The sequence below is a fragment of the Paramormyrops kingsleyae genome, chromosome 1 (genome assembly GCF_048594095.1).
Source record: "Paramormyrops kingsleyae isolate MSU_618 chromosome 1, PKINGS_0.4, whole genome shotgun sequence".
Taxonomy (NCBI): domain Eukaryota; kingdom Metazoa; phylum Chordata; class Actinopteri; order Osteoglossiformes; family Mormyridae; genus Paramormyrops; species Paramormyrops kingsleyae.
The window spans coordinates 60,035,596-60,054,276 of NC_132797.1; the positions used below are offsets into that span (position 1 = coordinate 60,035,596).

The 18,681-nt window shown below is 40.7% G+C and overlaps 1 protein-coding gene across 2 annotated transcripts in view; it reads left to right on the forward strand.

Annotated features, from left to right (window-relative positions):
* Window positions 1-18,681, forward strand: part of LOC111852999 (titin-like) — a 131,161-nt gene that overhangs the window by 32,137 nt on the left and 80,343 nt on the right. For both annotated transcript variants that reach the window (XM_023829413.2, XM_023829414.2), the window contains exons 49-58: window positions 21-323; window positions 10,456-10,839; window positions 11,382-11,684; window positions 11,771-12,070; window positions 12,161-12,457; window positions 12,805-13,089; window positions 13,172-13,465; window positions 13,550-13,849; window positions 13,929-14,237; window positions 14,319-14,509. In XM_023829413.2, coding sequence (XP_023685181.2) covers window positions 21-323; window positions 10,456-10,839; window positions 11,382-11,684; window positions 11,771-12,070; window positions 12,161-12,457; window positions 12,805-13,089; window positions 13,172-13,465; window positions 13,550-13,849; window positions 13,929-14,237; window positions 14,319-14,509 — 2,966 coding nt within the window. The remainder of the gene's footprint in view (window positions 1-20; window positions 324-10,455; window positions 10,840-11,381; window positions 11,685-11,770; window positions 12,071-12,160; window positions 12,458-12,804; window positions 13,090-13,171; window positions 13,466-13,549; window positions 13,850-13,928; window positions 14,238-14,318; window positions 14,510-18,681) is intronic.

The following is an 18,681-nucleotide window of genomic DNA, read 5'->3' on the forward strand; positions in this document are numbered from 1 at the left end:
TATTACTTGAAATCTTTCAGAGCCACCAGATCCACCCGTTAACATTGAAGCCCATGACCCCAGCTCTCAGTCCGTCACTTTGACTTGGCAAGCACCAGAGAGTGATGGTGGCTGCACCATCATGGGATACATTTTGGAGAAGATTGAAAAGGATGGAGACAGGTTTGAGAGATGCAATGAGGACCCAGTACCTGGATTTTCTTTTGTCCTGAAGGGCTTGAATGAGGGGAAGGAGTACCAGTTCCGGGTCCGTGCTGAGAATACCTGTGGACTCAGTGACCCATCCCACAGTACTCCGCTTGTAAAAGCTGCTGACCCAGTGGGTGAGTGGCATTTGAAATAACAGTAATGAAAGTCATTCAGCCAGACAATTAACCTTTTCAACCCTATCCATTTTTGAGTGTTTTTCTGTCACTTTAATTTTAATTTACTACATGATATGTACATGAGGCAGCTACATATGCTGTATGTTTTTGTTTTCAGGACATTCTGAGCTACTCAGATATGTAAAAGTTTGATGTGTAAATGCTGACACAGTCTTAATATCAATTTTATTTGCATCCAATATAAAAAGTTGCAGGCACTTTGAATATAATACAGTAAAACCTTGGATTGTGAGTAACTTGGTTTGTGAGTGTTTTGCAAGACAAGCAAAAAATTTTTAATAAATTTTAACTTGATAAATGAGCGAGGTCTTGCAATACGAGTGTTACATACAGTCATGGCCAAAATTATTGGAATCCCCTGGAATTTTTCCAGAAAATGCACCATTTCTCCCAGAAAACTGTTACAATTAAAAATGTTTTCGTATACACGTTTATTTCCTTTATGTACATTGGAACATCACAAAAAACTGAGAAAAAAAGCCAAATTTGACATAATTTCACACAAAACTCAAAAAATGGGCTGGACAAAATTATTGGCACCTTCAACTTATATTTGGTTGCACACCCTTTGGAAAAAATAACTGAAATCAATCTCTTCCAATAACTATCAACAAGCTTGTTACATCTCTCAACTGGAATTTTCGACCACTCTTCTTTTGCAAACTGCTCAAGGTCTCTCGATTTGAAGGGTGCCTTCTCCCAACAGCAATTTTGAAATCTCTCCGTAAGTGTTCAATCGGATTTAGATCCAAACTCATTGCTGACAACTTCAGAACTCTCCAGCGCTTTGTCTTTAACCATTTCTGGGTGCTTTTAGAGGTATTTTTGGGGTCATTGGAACACCCATGACCTCTGACGCAGACCCAGCTTTCTGAAACTGGACCCTACATTGCACCCCAAAATCTTTTAGTAGTCTTCAGATTTCATGATGACTTGTACACAGTCAAGGCATCCAGTGTCAGAGGCAGCAAAACACCCCCAAAACATTTTAGAACCTCCACCATGTTTGACTGTAGGTACTGTGATCTTTTCTTTGTAGGTCTCATTCCATTTTCTGTAAACAGTGGAATGATTAGCTTTACCAAAAAGCTCTACCTTGGTCTCATCTGTCCACAAGACATTCTCCCATAAAGATTTTGGCGTCCTGAAGTACATTTTGGCAAACTCCTGTTTGGCTTTTTTATGTTTCTGTGTCAGCAGTGGGGTCCTCCTGGGTCTCCTGCCATAGCGTTTCATTTCGTTCAGATGTCGACGGATAGTTCGAGCTGACACTGTTGTACCCTGAGTCTGCAGAACAGCTTGAATTTCTTTAGATGTTGATTGGGGCTGTTTATCCACCATTTGAACTATCGTCCGTTGCAGTCTTTTACCGTTGCAGTCCACGTCCAGGGAGATTAGTTATAGTGCAATGTGTTGTGAACTTCTTGATTATGTTTCGTACAGTGGACAAAGGAACATGAAGATCTCTGGAGATGGACTTGTAGTCTTGAGATTGTTGATATTTTTCCAGAATTTTTGTTCTCAAGTCCTCAGACAATTGCAGTTTAATTGGCTTCAGGTATGACTGCTATATTGCCAGCACCTGTTTCTCAGTTCAAACGAGCTCATATGCTTGAAATAAAATGATTTACCCACAATTTTGAAAAGGTGCCTATAATTTTGTCCAGCCCATTTTTGGAGTTCTGTTTGAAATGATGTCAAATTTGGCTTTTTTTCTCAGTGTTTTGTGTTGATCCAATGCACATAAAGGAAATAAACATGTGTATACGAAAACATTTGTAATTGCAACAATTAGAAGAAATGGTGCATTTTCTGGAAAAATTCTAGGGGAGCCGATAATTTCAGCCATTACTGCATACGCTTTGTCTGCTGAGCGTCACGTGATCACAACTAAGCCGATGCTTCTTCTCTCTCTCACGCTGTGGGATTGTGGGTAATTGTTTTCCATGCTTGGTTGGCGTGCGTCACTCGTATAGTCAAAATTTAGTAGAAAAGCACAACCCGAATAAGGGCGTAGCAGTGCGAGTGATGTAGCTGTTTAAAGAAAATGTAATGTCACATTTCCACAAAATCGAAAAGGAGGCAAAAGCTGCTGTCATTGGATAGGTTCCTTGTTAAAATCGTACAAAAAGAAAAAGATTCCAGTTAACCAACAGATAGCAGTGATTCCGTTAATTATAGTGAAAGTCATCCTACAAAATAACCCTCCTCCTCTCCTCTCTTTCGTCTCCCTCACACCATCCACAATTCTTTTCAAAGGTAAAGTGCAAGTTAATTTGTTTTATGTATTTTTACTTTTTATACTACAAGGGATGAAACACACTGACAGGGGATTGGTTGTGCGCAAGGATTGCTGGAATTGCTGCGAGAGAGTGGTGTTGAGCTGCAGCGATTGTTTGGGATTGTTTTTTGGAGTGTTTTGAACGTATTTTGAACGTATATTTTGAGTGTTTGTGTGCTTTACCTGTTTACGTGGGAGGCTGTTTTATTTCTATTTATTGTTCTTATTTCGGTCAGCGTGAGTGCTTGTCTGTCCTGTCTGTTAATTAACAGCGCGATTATTACCGACAGTGAGCTGCGGGTGTCGTGTGAGCGGCGTTTTCTGTCCGCGTTTAACTCCGTAACAAACACCTGCAGGGCAATAATGACTAAAAATATCTAACGTCGGTATCGTTACCCAGCGCCGGAAAAGGACAGTTGCTCCTGAGCTTTGCTCGGTGGCCAGTCGGGGCCGGGATGACATTTTCCACTTTTTTCCTGCTCCGGCAGTAGCCTGCTGTGAGGGGGTTTTTGTGGTTTTTCGACCTCCCAAGAGCAACTTCGATTTCGCTTTGTTTTTAGTTTATACTTGGTTCAGGCAGAAGTCCTTCTGGTAAGTAGTAGTAAATTTATCAGGTTTAAAATTTTTAATAAAAATAATAATTAAGTTCTGTTTTAACACAAGTAATAACTTATTTTAGTGTACTCTGCACTTTACCGCATTTATCGTTACGCAAATTAATCTTTATAGTCAAATATACTATATAAATTTACTGGGCTGGGAGTACGGGGTCATAGTAAGTTAGTTAATTATGGGGCCGGCTCAGTGTTGCGTTTGCAAGATGTTTGCCCTTCTGGACGTTAGTGTCCAGTTGGACTTCATCTGCGAGCGATGTAAGCTAGTGGACTCACTCATGGTCAAGGTTCGCGACCTTGAGGAGCAATGGCTCTCATCCAATGCAACAGTGAGTTAGAGGAGCTAGTTACAGTATTACGCCGTTTAGGGAGATGGTGTGTACGCCACTAGTGGGGAGGAGGGAGAATGAAGAGCAGAGAGGTCGAGAGAGCTGGGTGACCATAGGTTGTAGACGCAGGAAAAGGCGTACACATGTTACAGAGGAGGCATCACCTGAGGTGTCTGTTTCTAACAGGTTTCAGGTGCTTCCAGCTTTAGAGCCAGAAGGGACTGGGGAGGCAGGTGGGCCCTTGGGCACTGAGGAGCCCCCTCCCCCCAGGAAGAGGGAGGTTGTGGTAGTGGGGGATTCAATTATTAGGGGAGTAGACAGTTATGTGTGCACGCGTGATAGAGGGTTCCGTACGGTGTCTTGCCTGCCTGGTGCCCAGGTAGGAGACCTTCCAGATCGTGTGGACAAGCTTTTGGCCCCAGCTGGGGTGGATCCAGTTGTCGTGGTGCATGTTGGCACCAACAACATAGGCAAGGGTAGGAGGGCTGTTCTTCAGGATAAATTTATAGAAGCCGCCAATAAGCTTAGAAGAAGAACGTCCATGGTGGTATTCTCTGAAATACTCCCCGTGCCACGCGCAAGTCAGGCTAAGTTAGCTGAGATAAGGAGATTAAATGCATGGCTAAAAGGATGGTGTAGGAAAGAGGGGTTTAGGTTTAAGCACATAAGAACTATACAAACGAGAGGAGGCCATTCGGCCCATTGAGCTCGCTTGGGGAGAACTTAACTAATAGCTCAGAGTTGTTAAAATCTTATCTAGCTCTGATTTAAAGGAACCCAAGGATTCAGCTTGCACTACGTTATCAGGAAGACTATTCCATACTATGACTACACGCTGTGTAAAGAAGTGCTTCCTTAAATCCAGTTTGAAATGTTCTCCTGCTAATTTCCACCTATGGCCACGAGTTCTTGTATTGGAACTAATGCTGAAGTAACTATTCGGTTGAACAGCATCCAAACCTGTTAGAATCTTATAGACCTGGATCATGTCCCCCCTCAGTCTCCTTTGCTTGAGGCTGAACAGATTTAGCTCAAATAACCTTTCCTCGTATGACATTCCTCTAAGACCAGGAATCATTCTTGTGGCCCTACGCTGCACCTTTTCTAAGGCCGCTATGTCCTTTTTAAGATATGGTGACCAAACCTGTACACAATATTCTAGGTGAGGTCTCACCAAGGAATTGTATAATCTTAGCATTACCTCCCTTGACTTAAACTCCACACACCTGGAGATATACCCCAACATCCTATTAGCCTTTTTTATTGCTTCCCCGCACTGGCGAGAATGAGACATGGAAGCATCAACATACACACCAAGGTCTGTCTCATAATCAGCTACCTTTATTTCAGTAGGTCCCATAAAATACCTGTACTTTATATTTCTGCTCCCTACATGGAGTACCTTACATTTGTCTATGTTAAATTTCATCTGCCAGGTGTCCGCCCAGTCACTAATTAAATCAAGATCCCGCTGTAGCTGCTGAGCCGCTAGTTCAGTATCTGCTACACCACCCACCTTGGTGTCATCTGCAAATTTCACCAGTTTACTGTATATATTGGTGTCTATATCATTTATGTAAATTAGGAACAAAAGTGGACCTAAAATTGAACCCTGCGGTACCCCACTATGAACGCAGGCCCGCTGTGACATTGAGCCTCTTATAACTACTCGCTGCTTCCTATCCATTAACCAGTTATCAATCCAGGTCGCTACAGTTCCTAAAATACCTGTCGTTTTGAGTTTAAGTGAGAGCCTCTTGTGGGGAACAACATCAAAAGCCTTTTGGAAATCTAAGTAGATGACATCATAGGCCTTCTTATCATCAACTTCCTGAGTAGCTTCCTCAAAAATCTCCAACAGATTTGTTAAACAGGATCTCTCCTAAATCCATGCTGGCTATCCCTCAAAATGTTATTTGAGTCCAGGTAATCTACCATTTTCTCTTTGATTATAGCCTCCATAACTTTACCAGTTATACAAGTTAGACTGATTGGCCTATAGTTTGACAAATTACTTCTATCCCCTTTTTTGAAAATGGACGTTATGGGCATTTATGGGGCACTGGAGGACCTTCTGGAACAGGTGGGACCTGTTCAAGCCGGATGGGTTGCATCTGAACCGGAGGGGAACCAGTGTACTGGGAAGGCGTATTTGTAGAGTAGTTGAGGAATGTTTAAACTAGGGATTGGGGGGGCAGGGAGGTTAGTTAAGTATGTAAGTGGGGGGAAACGGAAAGCCTCAAAAAATCATATTATAAGTGGGCACCGTAATAGGCCTACCCTTTGTTGTCTGTATTTAAACGCCAGGAGTATTAGGAATAAAATTCATGATTTAGAGGCTTTTATCTCATCGGACTCTTATGATATTATAGGAATAACTGAAACGTGGTTGAGAGAAAGGATGGACAAGAATATAATATGGATGGTTACACGTTGTTCCGTAAAGACCGTATAGGTAAGAAGGGAGGTGGTGTTGCAGTTTATGTAAAGGAAAACTTGCAGGCAAGGGAGCTTACTGATATAAGTAAAACTACGGAAGCTATATGGGTAAAATTAGATGCTAAAAACTCAAATAGCCTAATTGTCGGTGTTTGTTACAGAGCACCTAATGTAGCTGCCGAGGAAAGCAGATTGTTATACAGTGATATTAGGATTATGAGCAATAAAAATGATGTGGTAGTTATGGGTGATTTTAATCTACCGGGGATGCAGTGGGACATTGTCGCTGGCTCTTCTGAAAATGAACTGGAGATGGTGGAATTAGTACAGGATTGTTTTTTACTCAGTTTGTTAACACCCCTACCAGGGGAGATGCCATTCTTGATCTTTTCTCTAATAACCAGTAAATAACCATTGGTAAATTAGACGTTTTAGAACCATTTGACAGTAGCGATCATAACATGGTTAAATTTGAGGTTAAGTTTAGTGCCCGAAGAGCAAAGTCCAAATCAAAAATATATAATGTTAGGAAGGCTAACTTCAATTGTATGAGATTAAAACTAGCTAATAACTAGTTATTAGCGTGTAGTCAGAGTATGGAATAGTCTTCCTGCTATTGTAGTGGAAGCTAAAACCATGGGTTCCTTTAAATCAGAGCTAGATAAGATTTTAACAACTCTGAGCTATTAGCTAAGTTCTCCCCAAACGAGCTTGATGGGCCGAATGGCCTCCTCTCGTTTGTAAATTTCTTATGTTCTTATGAAACTGTGAACTGGATGGAGTTAAATAACAAAACTGTTGAAGAGGCATGGGAATTTTTTAAAAGCACATTATTGCAAGTGCAAGAGGACTTCATACCTGTTTCCAGCAAGAATAAATCTAGGAAATTGCAACCTAGGTGGTTTACTAGGGAAATAAAGTATAAAGTAAGGAGGAAAAGGGCTTTGTTCCAGAAATGGAAAATAACTGATGATGACAGAATAAAGCAAGAGTATCTAAATCTACAGGCTGAGTTAAAAAATGACATTAGACGAGCTAAAAGGAATATCGAAAGGAAGATCACATTGGAGGCTAAGGATGACGTTAAAAGTTTCTTCCAGTATTTTAACTCGAAAAGAGCTCTAAAAGCTGAAATTACTAATCTGCAGGATAGTAAGGGTCTTATAATTGAAAATGACATTGATATAGTAAATGAGTTCAATGATAGTTTTGCACGGGTATTCACTGTTGAGGACACTAGTAACTTACCAGTTCTTATTACTAATCCAGCATCGTCTAAAACTAATATATATATAACTGAAGCTGATGTTTTGCAAAGCCTAGCTAAGCTCAAAATAAATAAATCACAGGGCCCTGATGGCATCTTACCTAAAAGAGATGAGGGATATTATTTGCCGACCCTTAACTTTACTGTTTCAAAAATCCTTATCTGAAGGTGTGGTACCTTCTGATTGGAAGCATGCCAACATAACGTCCATTTTCAAAAAAGGGGATAGAAGTAATTTGTCAAACTATAGGCCAATCAGTCTAACTTGTATAACTGGTAAAGTTATGGAAGCTATAATCAAAGAGAAAATGGTAGATTACCTGGACTCAAATAACATTTTGAGGGATAGCCAGCATGATTTAGGAGAGGTAGATCCTGTTTAACAAATCTGTTGGAGTTTTTTGAGGAAACTACTCAGGAAGTTGATGATAAGAAGGCCTATGACGTAATCTGCTTAGATTTCCAAAAGGTTTTTGATGTTGTCCCCCACAAGAGGCTCTTACTTAAACTCAAAGCGACAGGTATTTTAGGAACTGTAGCGACCTGGATTGATAACTGGTTAACAGATACGTAGGAAGCAGCGAGTAGTTATAAGAGGCACAATGTCACAGTGGGCCTGCGTTCATAGTGGGGTACCGCAGGGTTCAATTTTAGGAACACTATTGTTCCTATTTTACATAAATGATATAGACACCAATATATACAGTAAACTGGTGAAATTTGCAGATGACACCAAGGTGGGTGGTGTAGCAGATACTGAACTAGCGGCTCAGCAGCTACAGCGGGATCTTGATTTAATTAGTGACTGGGCCGATACCTGGCAGATGAAATTTAACATAGACAAATGTAAGGTACCTGTAGGGAGCAGAAATATAAAGTACAGGTATTTTATGGGACCTACTGAAATAAAGGTAGCTGATTATGAGAAAGACCTTGGTGTGTATGTTGATGCTTCCATGTCTCATTCTCGCCAGTGCGGGGAAGCAATAAAAAAGGCCAATAGGATGTTGGGGTATATCTCCAGGTGTGTGGAGTTTAAGTCAAGGGAGGTAATGCTAAGATTATACAATTCCTTGGTGAGACCTCACCTAGAATATTGTGTGCAGGTTTAGTCACCATATCTTAAAAAGGACATTGCGGCCTTAGAAAAGGGCCACAAGAATGATTCCTAGTCTTAGAGGAATGTCATACGAGGAAAGGTTAGTTGAGCTAAATCTGTTCAGCCTCAAGCAAAGGAGACTGAGGGGGGACATGATCCAGGTCTATAAGATTCTAACATGTTTGGATGCTGTTCAACCGAATAGTTACTTCAGCATTAGTTCAAATACAAGAACTCGTGGCCATAGGTGTAAATTAGCCGGAGAACATTTCAAACTGGATTTAAGGAAGCACTTCTTTACACAGCGTGTAGTCAGAGTATGGAATAGTCTTCCTGATAACATAGTGCAAACTGAATCATTGGGTTCCTTTAAATCAGAGCTAGATAAGATTTTAGCAACTCTGAGCTATTACTTAAGTTTTCCCCAAGCGAGCTCGATGGGCCGAATGGCCTCCTCTCGTTTGTATAGTTCTTATGTTCTTATATGAACATTTTTGGGTGGTGGAATGAATCATCTGAGTTTCGATTATTTCTTATGGGAAAATTCGCTTTGATATACGAGTTCTTTGGATTACAAGCACGTGTCCTGCCCCGATCGTCCGCTCCTTACATGTACAACGTCCCCTCGTTAACCTTGTGTGGGATCCCTGTGTGATGAGCTGTTTCTGGTTGCTGTCATTAGTCCTCTGTATTTAGTCCGTGTTTCAGTTTGTTTCCCCCAGTCCGGTCATTGTCATGTCACTGCGTGTTTTCTTGCCTGCCCTTTTTATTAAACCCCGTGTTCCCCGATTTCCTGACTGCCGCTACTCAGTCTCAGCTCCGCGTCCCACGTGCGGCACAACAGCACATTTCTGGAACAAATTATGCTCGCAAACCAAGGTACCATATGTATTATAAATGTTGAGATTAGAGTACCTATGATATGGGAATGCAGAGGTTTCATTGGGGACCTTTCTATGACTTAGTATTGTGAAGGGATACATGGTTAGTGCCAGGCAGAAATGAATATCTTTGACTTTGTATCCATTTGATAACTTGTTGAAGTTATCTGATGAACAGCAATGCGTGGTTTAGCACTGCTTAGTTTATGATCCGCTGGATAAACACAGACATAACAGACAGTTTTAGAGTCAAATGCTGAATGTTTATCACTATCGTTTTTCCACCTATATATGCTATGGCTGTAGCAAGTCATTGTGTTTACAAGTGGGAGGTGTTCCACTTACACAATAAGTGCGTTCTATTTCAACTCTTTTGCCAGAGCTCGACACCAACCAAACATACATATACAAACTTTTGTGAATAAATATTACTATTATTATTATTATTATTATTAGGAGTGCTTTTTTGTGGAAAATGTTTAAAATATATGCCTCATTCCACACAAGATGACTCTGGAATACTTTAGCACACAACGTTGCAACGAGGATTGAATAAGTTCTCTTGATTCTATGCGTTAAATCTATCCAAAGTTACGAGCCTGAGATTAATGGGTGTGAAAATCAATGCATTTTGTGTTTGTCGGGTTCTAAGGGTTAAAGCACCTATCAAGAATGCATGGGCAAAACTGACAGCTGGGGGTGCATTATATATTTCTTGTCTCTTTTGCAGATATTCAGGTGGGACAGAAGATTAGTCAGTAACACTCAACTTAAAGAAATCATTATTAATAATGCATTCATAAAATATTATAAAGACAGCTGTACAAAGCATCCTTATACTTTTATTGACCATTATAAGCATTATGAAGGCATATGTATGTATATATATATATATATATATATATATATAGTGTATTATAGATGACAGCTTCATAGAGCATTCATAATTCATAATAATAAACATAGCTGTAATACATGCCTTTTTATAAATATTTATAGCTGTATTACTAATAGAATTAGTAAATGAGTGCATCATAATGCATTATGAAGGTACATTACCTATAATGCATTTATATGAATGCTTTAAGAAAAGTGTTACCCATATTTCTTGAATGGGTACATTCTCTGATAATATAAAAGCACTTTGATTTGATTACAGATCCACCCAAGGTCTCCCTCAAAGGAAGCATGCTGTATGGCCTGAGTGTCAAATCTGGTGATGAGATCAAGATAGATGCTCGCATCTCTGGGTCCCCGTACCCAATGGTATCGTGGTTCAGGAATGACGAGGTGCTCAAACCAGAGACTGGAAGGAGGAAGCCAGATAAGCCAGTTATAAGAAGGAAGGTGAAAGGTGCTCCTCTTGAGCCAGAGGAACCCTACCATCCATCCATTGAGGAGCGCCTTTCCTTTGACCTCAGCCAGAGGGGTGAAACCAGTATAATGATACGTGACTCCATAAGGAAAGACCATGGAAAGTTCGTCATTAAGGTCGAGAATGCCCATGGCTCTGCAACTGCGTCCTGTGACGTCAATGTGCTTGGTAAGGTTTTTCTGCTTCATTTTTACTTGAATTGGAACATTGTTTATCGCTGCTATTATATTTATATTATCATTATTAATAATAATAATTGGGGGCGGCATGGTGGTGCAGTGGTTAGCACTGTTACCTCACACCTCTGGGACCTGGGTTCAAGTCTCCGCTTGGGTCACATGTGTGTGGAGTTTGCATGTTCTCCCCGTATCATCGTGTGTTTTCCTCCGGGTACTCCGGTTTCCCCCCACAGTCCAAAGACATGCTGAGGCTAATTGGGGTTGCTAAATTGCCCTTAGGTGTGCATGTGTGAGTGAATGGTGTGTGATGGGCTGGTCCCCCTCCGGGGTTGTTCCCTGCCTCGTGCCCATTGCTTCCAGGATAGGCTCCAGACCCCCCGCGACCCAGTAGGATAAGCAGGTTGGACAATGGATGGATAATAATTATTATTATATTTATAGCATCCGTTTTTAACATTTTCTGTGGCATATACAGTACAAGAAAAAATTTAACCACGTTGCCATTAAAGTGTAACCTATTTTCATTTACAGATAAACCTGGAAAACCAGTGAATTTTGCCTTTGAAGATATCAGAAACACTTCTGTTGTTTGTAAGTGGGATCCACCTGTGGATAACGGTGGCAGTGAAATCCTTAACTACATCGTGGAGAAAAAAGACGCCACAAAGGATGACACTGGATGGGTCAACATATCCTCAGCTGTGAAGGGCTGCACTGTTCCCGTGACTAATCTCATTGAAGGGAAGGAGTACATCTTCCGAGTCACTGGGGAAAATAAATTTGGTCCTGGACCTCCTTGTTACTCGACAAAACTTTTGGCTAAAAATGAGTTTGGTAAGGAATTGTAAGACATTAGGCTTTAGAGACTGATAATTGCTTTGTTTTAAATACCAATGATGACCTGCATTTTTCTTTCATAGAACCACCTGAGGCCCCCAACATGCCAAAAATTGTGGATGTTACTGCTAACAGCATGTTAGTCACTTGGCATGAGCCTAAAGATAATGGTAGTCCCATCCTGGGATACTGGATAGAGAGAAAAGAAATTAGCAGCAAAAACTGGACCAGGGTGAACCGCAGCCTGCTTAATTCTTTGGAAGTCAGGGCTGAAGGTCTCATGGAAGGCTTGACCTATGTATTCCGAGTCTGTGCTGAGAACTTAGCTGGTTCTGGAAACTTCAGTGTCCCTACAGACCCCAGTATTGCACAAGACCCTATCTGTAAGTCAGATGTGGTTCTAACAAGAAAGAAAATCATAATTAACCATTTTTTGTGTGCAGAAATGTTAATTGTCATTTCTGTATCCATAGTACAACCTGGTCCACCTGTTCCAAGTATTGTTGACACAACTAACTCTACCATTGATGTGCGATGGGACCCTCCCTTGTTCAATGGTGGTGGAGACATTCTTGGGTATCATGTTGAGAAAACTGTGGTAGGAGAAAAAGTCTGGTCCCGATCAACAGAAAGGCTCTGCAAAGACCGCAAGTTTACTCTAACAGGGCTCACAGAGGGAGCTGATTACATTGTGCGTGTCATGGCTGTCAATGATGCCGGTGAAGGAGTTCCTGGCCTGACTGATACTGTCACAGTAAAAGAACCTCAAGGTAATCCATTTTAAAGTGGTGTAAGACCACCACTTTCAAGTTCGTCTTATCTTATTTTGGTAGACAGTTGGCAGCAACCTTTAAAGCTTACAGTTTCAACCTTTATGGTTCCTTCCATCAGGGTTTGGTAATGTTTTTTTCTAGTGCAAGAGAAATTAGTCCTATATGATTGGCACTGGTAAAGTTCATCAATATACTTCTTTGTGTTTTTTTGAGTTATTCTTGTCTTCCACAGAATTAAATTTGTAAGTAAATTTTTGACTTGCTTAGAGTCAGAAGTATAGAATTAATTGCTAGACTTGCTGAAAGTACATTTGATATTTGTGGTTATTCATTCACTTCAACAGAGACTCCAAATGTTGATTTTGACTTGACTGTGAAAAACGGTGTCATTATCCGGGCTGGGGAATCACTAAGGCTGATTGCTCACATTACGGGCCGGCCAACCCCTGAGGTGCAGTGGGTAAAAGAGGATGGGGAGCTGGACAAAGAGCGTGTTGTCATAGAAACCGAAGGAAAGACCAGCGTACTTATGATCAAGGATGCCTTGAGGACAGATTATGGCAAGTACAAGGTTACTGGCACAAACGCAAGTGGAACCACTACTGCAGAAACAAGAGTGGATGTCATGGGTGCGTAAATGGTAGTGTTCTCTGTCACATGTTTATCTTTTATTTTGGCTTTTTTTAAAGGAGAATTTTTTCTTCCTACCAGATGTCCCAGGGCCTGTGCTGGATCTGAAGCCTGTGGTTGTAACCAAAAGGATGATTTTAATGAGCTGGGCCGATCCTATTGACAATGGTGGAAGTGATATCATTGGCTATGTTGTTGAAAGGAAAGATGCAAAAATGCATATATTTAGACAGCCTCTTGAAACTTCTACAAGTAAATGTGAGATTGTTGGGCTGCTTGAAGGAGAGGAGTACATGTTCCGAGTTGTGGCAAAGAACAAGTATGGCAATGGACCCCCATGTGATCTGGGTCCTATTCTTGCTGTGGATCCAATAGGTAATATTTTCTATGTTTTGTATTTGAATTACAACTGGAAATAAAACATAAAATTAATGTTTTTTTTTCTCTTTTATATAAAAGGTACCCCATCTGCCCCTGACAGATTCCATTACACTGAAAGGACCAAGTCATCAGTTACTTTATCCTGGAATCCACCTCGTAGTGATGGGGGAAGTCCTATTCATGGATACTATGTTGAGAAAAGAAGACAAGATGGAGGAGAGTTTGAGATTGCAAACCATCAGATGTGCAGGGACACTGTTTTAACAATAGAAAACCTCAAAGAATATGAAACATATGACTTCCGTGTAAAGGCAGTTAATGAGGTTGGGAATGGTGAACCCTCACAAGAACTCACTACCACGATTCAAGATGATGAAGGTTTGTACCACATTGATTTTGAGCAGTAAAACTTCAAATATACTTAGCTTGTGATATAAAATGTTACTTTTTGTTACAGTTGGTCCATTAGTGACACTGCTGAAACAGATCAAGGGAAATACCCTTATTGTGAAGAATGGCGATCCCACTGAAATTTCTGCGGAGGTGACTGGTCTCCCATTGCCCAAGATTGAATGGCTCAAAGATGGGGTGGTCATTGAGCAACCAAGTGAAATCGTTTTGATCAAAACAGAGGAGGTGCAACGGATGAAAGTTACAACTAAGTTAAGCATGCCAGCAACAGGAAGAATGGATAAAGGCTTCTACACTCTTTCTGCCTCCAACTCCCATGGCACGGCTATTCAGAACATAAGGGTTATCATATACGGTAAGACTTTCCAGAAGGTAGTATTCATTTTACAGTTTACTCAAAAGGCAATATAACTTCTGTTTTACTGTTCTTTTATAGACTGCCCCTTGCCACCACGAAACATTGTAGTATCTGATATCAAAGCTGAATCCTGCTATCTCACCTGGGATGCACCAGAAGATAATGGAAGCAGTGACATGACGAACTATATCATTGATAAGAGGGATGCCAGCAAGAAGAAGTCAGATTGGGAGGATGTCACCAGCTGTGTTATTGACAGGCGATATGCGGTAAGTTTTACCATGACTGCAAAATAAGTACATACAAAAAAATACAATAAAAATTATTTTTGGACCAAAAATCATATCTCAATATTTTTAGCTAAACCGCGATATACGATATATATCTCAATATTGTTTTCCTATAAAGTAATAACAAATACAGTGGTACCTCAGTTCTCGAACTCATTACAACTCAAATTTCTTAAAAGTCGAACGAACCGGTTCGAAAAAAAATTACCTAGAAATCGATCTGAATCTCAGAAGTTAAACCGTGAACGCCGACCTAAGATAACTTGTACGAGCAGAGAAATGAGTCACGCTGCACGTCTCTCAGCGGAAACAAAGGGTAAAAATACATTTAGACAATGATAGACAGTAACAGTAATTATTATATAATAAAATACATTTTAAAGAATACTTATGAATTATTTCAATATTAATAATAAACCATTAATACATTTAATTATAATAATATTGTCATGCCCAGCGGGGACGGAACGGAGACAAAGGCACAGACGTCAGGGTATCGGGGAATACGGGGTTTAATTACAGGTAAGGCAGGCAAAACGCAGACGGACAATACAATGACCGGACTGGGGAAACCAACTGAAACGTGGACTAAATACAGAGGACTAATGACAACAACCAGAAACAGCTGATCACACAGGGATTCCACACGGAGTTAACGAGGGGGCGTGGCACACGGAAGGAGCGGACGATCGGGGCATGACACAGTTTTTTTTAATTTTACACATTGTTTGGATACATTTATTTTCGTACTTTAAAAATTACTGATTTGATAAATTTGCTTATATGTGTTTAGTACAGTATATGCTTTTCTTGTTTTGTCCGGTTCATTTTGTGTTTAAATGCTAAAAAAAAACATATTTTGGTGTAATTCTAGTTACCAATTAATTGGTTTTCCATTATTTCTTATGGGGAAAATTCGATCAGAACTCGAACTTTTTAGGATTCGATCTGGAGTTCTGAATGGATTCATTTCCAGTTCTGAGGTACCACTGTATACAGGGTTGATTTGATTTGAATTATCTGTGAAGTATATTTGAGCGTTTGTGTGCCAGCACGGTTACGTGGGTGGTTGTTGTTGGTTGTTGTTGTTTTCATTTTTTACTCTGATTTTTACGTGTGTACTTGTCTGTCCTTGTGAGTGTTACCGACAGCTGCGGGCGCGAGTGGCGTTTCTGTTTGCGTCCTTCGCATCAAACACCCGCGGGTAATATTATCGAACATCGGTAACATTAACTCTAAAAGGTCAGTTGCTCCGGAGCTTTGCTCGGTCACTGGTCGGGGCCGGGAGGACATTTTTCACTTTTTTTCCCGCTCCGGCAGTAGCCTGCTTTGAGAGGGTTTTTGTGGTTTTTTGGCCTCCTTAGAGCAACTTCGCTTTAGTTTAGCTAAACATGGTTCAGCAGGAAGTTAATCTCGGGTAAGTAATTGTAAATTTGGTTATTTTAAAACTTAAATTTAAAGGTTGTTATCGCTGACGTTGCCGGATAATTTAGAATAAAGTACCGATTTAACGCAAGTGTTAATTTAGTGTTTTAGTGTACTCGGCACTTTGTTTTAACTATACGTTAATTAGATCAACTAGAAGTTTAAATATTCTCTATTAATATACTGGGCTGGGAGTAAAGGACGGGGACATAGTGAGTTAGGTAATTATGGGGCCAGCTCAGTGTTGTGTTTGCAAGATGTTTGCCCTTCTGGATGATTGCGTCCAGTCGGACTTCGTCTGCGAGCGATGTGGGTTAGTTGACTCACTCATGGTCCAGGTTCGTGACCTAGAGGAGCGACTGGCTCTCATCCAGCATAGCAATGAGTTAAAGGAGAGAGTTAATACGCCTTCTAGGGAGACTATGTGTACGTCACAAGCGGGGAGGGGGGAGAATGATGAACAGGTAGGTCGAGAGAGCTGGGTGAACGTAGGTCGTAGACGTAGAAAAGGGCGTACACAGTTCACAGAGGCGGCATCACCTGAAGTAACGGTTTCTAACCGCTTTCAGGTGCTTCCAGCTTTACAGCCGGAAGAGACTGGGGAGGCAGGTGGGTCCTTGGGCACCAAGGAGCCACCTAACCCCAGTAGGAGGGAGGTTGTGGTAGTAGGGGATTCAATTATAAGAGGTGTAGATAGTTATGTGTGCACCCGTGATAGAGGGTCCCGTACGGTGTCTTGCCTGCCTGGTGCCCAGGTAGGGGACCTTCCAGATCGAGTGGACAGGCTTTTGGCCCCAGCCGGGGTGGATCCAGTGGTCGTGGTGCATGTTGGCACCAATGACATAGGAAAGGGCAGAAGGGCTGTTCTGCAAGATAAATTTATAGAAGTCGCGGATAAGCTTAGAAGCAGAACATCCACGGTGGTATTCTCTGGAATACTTCCCGTGCCACGTGCAAGTCAGGCAAAATTAGCTGAGATAAGGGGATTAAATGCGTGGCTAAAATGGTGGTGTAGGAAAGAGGGGTTCAGGTTTATGGGGCACTGGAAGACCTTCTGGAACAGGTGGGACCTGTTCAAGCCGGACGGGTTGCATCTGAACCATAGGGGAACCAGTGTATTGGGGAGGCGTATGTGCAGAATAGTTGAGGAATGTTTAAACTAGGGATTGGGGGGGCAGGGAGGTCAGTTAAGAATTTATGTGGGGAGAGACGGAAAGCCCAAATAAATATTAAAAGTAGACACTGTAAAAGGCCTACCATTAGTGGTCTGTATTTGAATGCTAGGAGTATTAGAAACAAAATTAATGACTTAGAGGCTTTAATTTCTTCAGACAATTACGACATTATAGGAATAACTGAAACATGGATGAGTGACAATGATGGTGATGAATATAATATGGATGGTTATACTGTACGTTGTTCCGTAGAGACCGGATAGGCAAGAAGGGAGGTGGTGTTGCAGTATACGTAAAAGAAAACTTGCAGGCAAGGGATCTCACTGATAAAAATAAAAATTCAGAAGCTGTATGGATCAAACTTGATGCTAAAGATTCAAATGGCCTAATTGTCGGGGTTTGTTATAGGGCACCTAATGTATCTGTAGAGGAAAGCAGAATATTATATGATGATATCAGGATTATGAGTAATAAATATGATGTGGTGGTTATGGGTGATTTTAATTTACCTGGGATACAGTGGGACACAGTCTCTGGCTCTTCTGTAAATGAACTTGAGATGGTGGAATTAGTACAGGATTGTTTTTTTACTCAGTTTGTTAATACTCCTACCAGGGGAGAAGCCCTTCTTGATCTCGTTTTTTGTAATAACCAGGATAGGATTGGAAAATTAGAGGTTTTAGACCCATTGTATGGTAGTGATCATAACATGGTTAAATTCGAGGTTAATTTTAGTGTCCGAAGAGCAAAGTCTAAATTAAAGGTATACAATGTTAGGAAGGCTAACTTTAATGGTATGAGACGGAAATTAGAAACTGTAAACTGGACAGAGTTAAATAGCAAAACAGTTGAAGAGGCATGGGAATTTTTCAAAAGCACATTGTTGCAAGTGCAAGAGGACTTCATACCTGTTTCCAGCAAAACTAAATCTAGGAAACGACAACCAAGGTGGTTTACTAAGGAAATTAAGAATAAAGTCAGGAGGAAAAGGGCTCTGTTCCACAACTGGAAAATAACTAATGATTTCAAAATCAAGCAGGAGTATCTAAGTCTACAGGCAGAGTTAAAAAATGACATTAGGCTATCAAAGAGGGATGTAGAAAGAAAAATTGCATTGGAGGCTAAGCATGACAGTAAAGGTTTCTTCCAATATTTTAACTCCAAGAGAGCACTAAAAGCTGAAATCACTAATTTGCAGGATAGTAAGGGCCTTATAATTGATAACGAAATAGATATGGTAAATGAGTTTAATGATTATTTTTCAAGGGTGTTCACAATAGAGAACACAAGTAACTTACCACCAATTAATACGAATACAGCATCGTCTATGACCAATATATGTATAACTGAGGTTGATGTGATACTAAGCCTAGCTAAACTCAAAATAAATAAATCGCAGGGGCCTGATGGCATCTTACCTTTAGTCTTGAAAGAGATGAGGGATATTATTAGCCAACCTTTGACTTTAATATTCCAGAAATCGTTATCTGCGGGTGTGGTACCATCAGATTGGAAGCATGCTAATATAACACCCATATTCAAAAAAGGGGA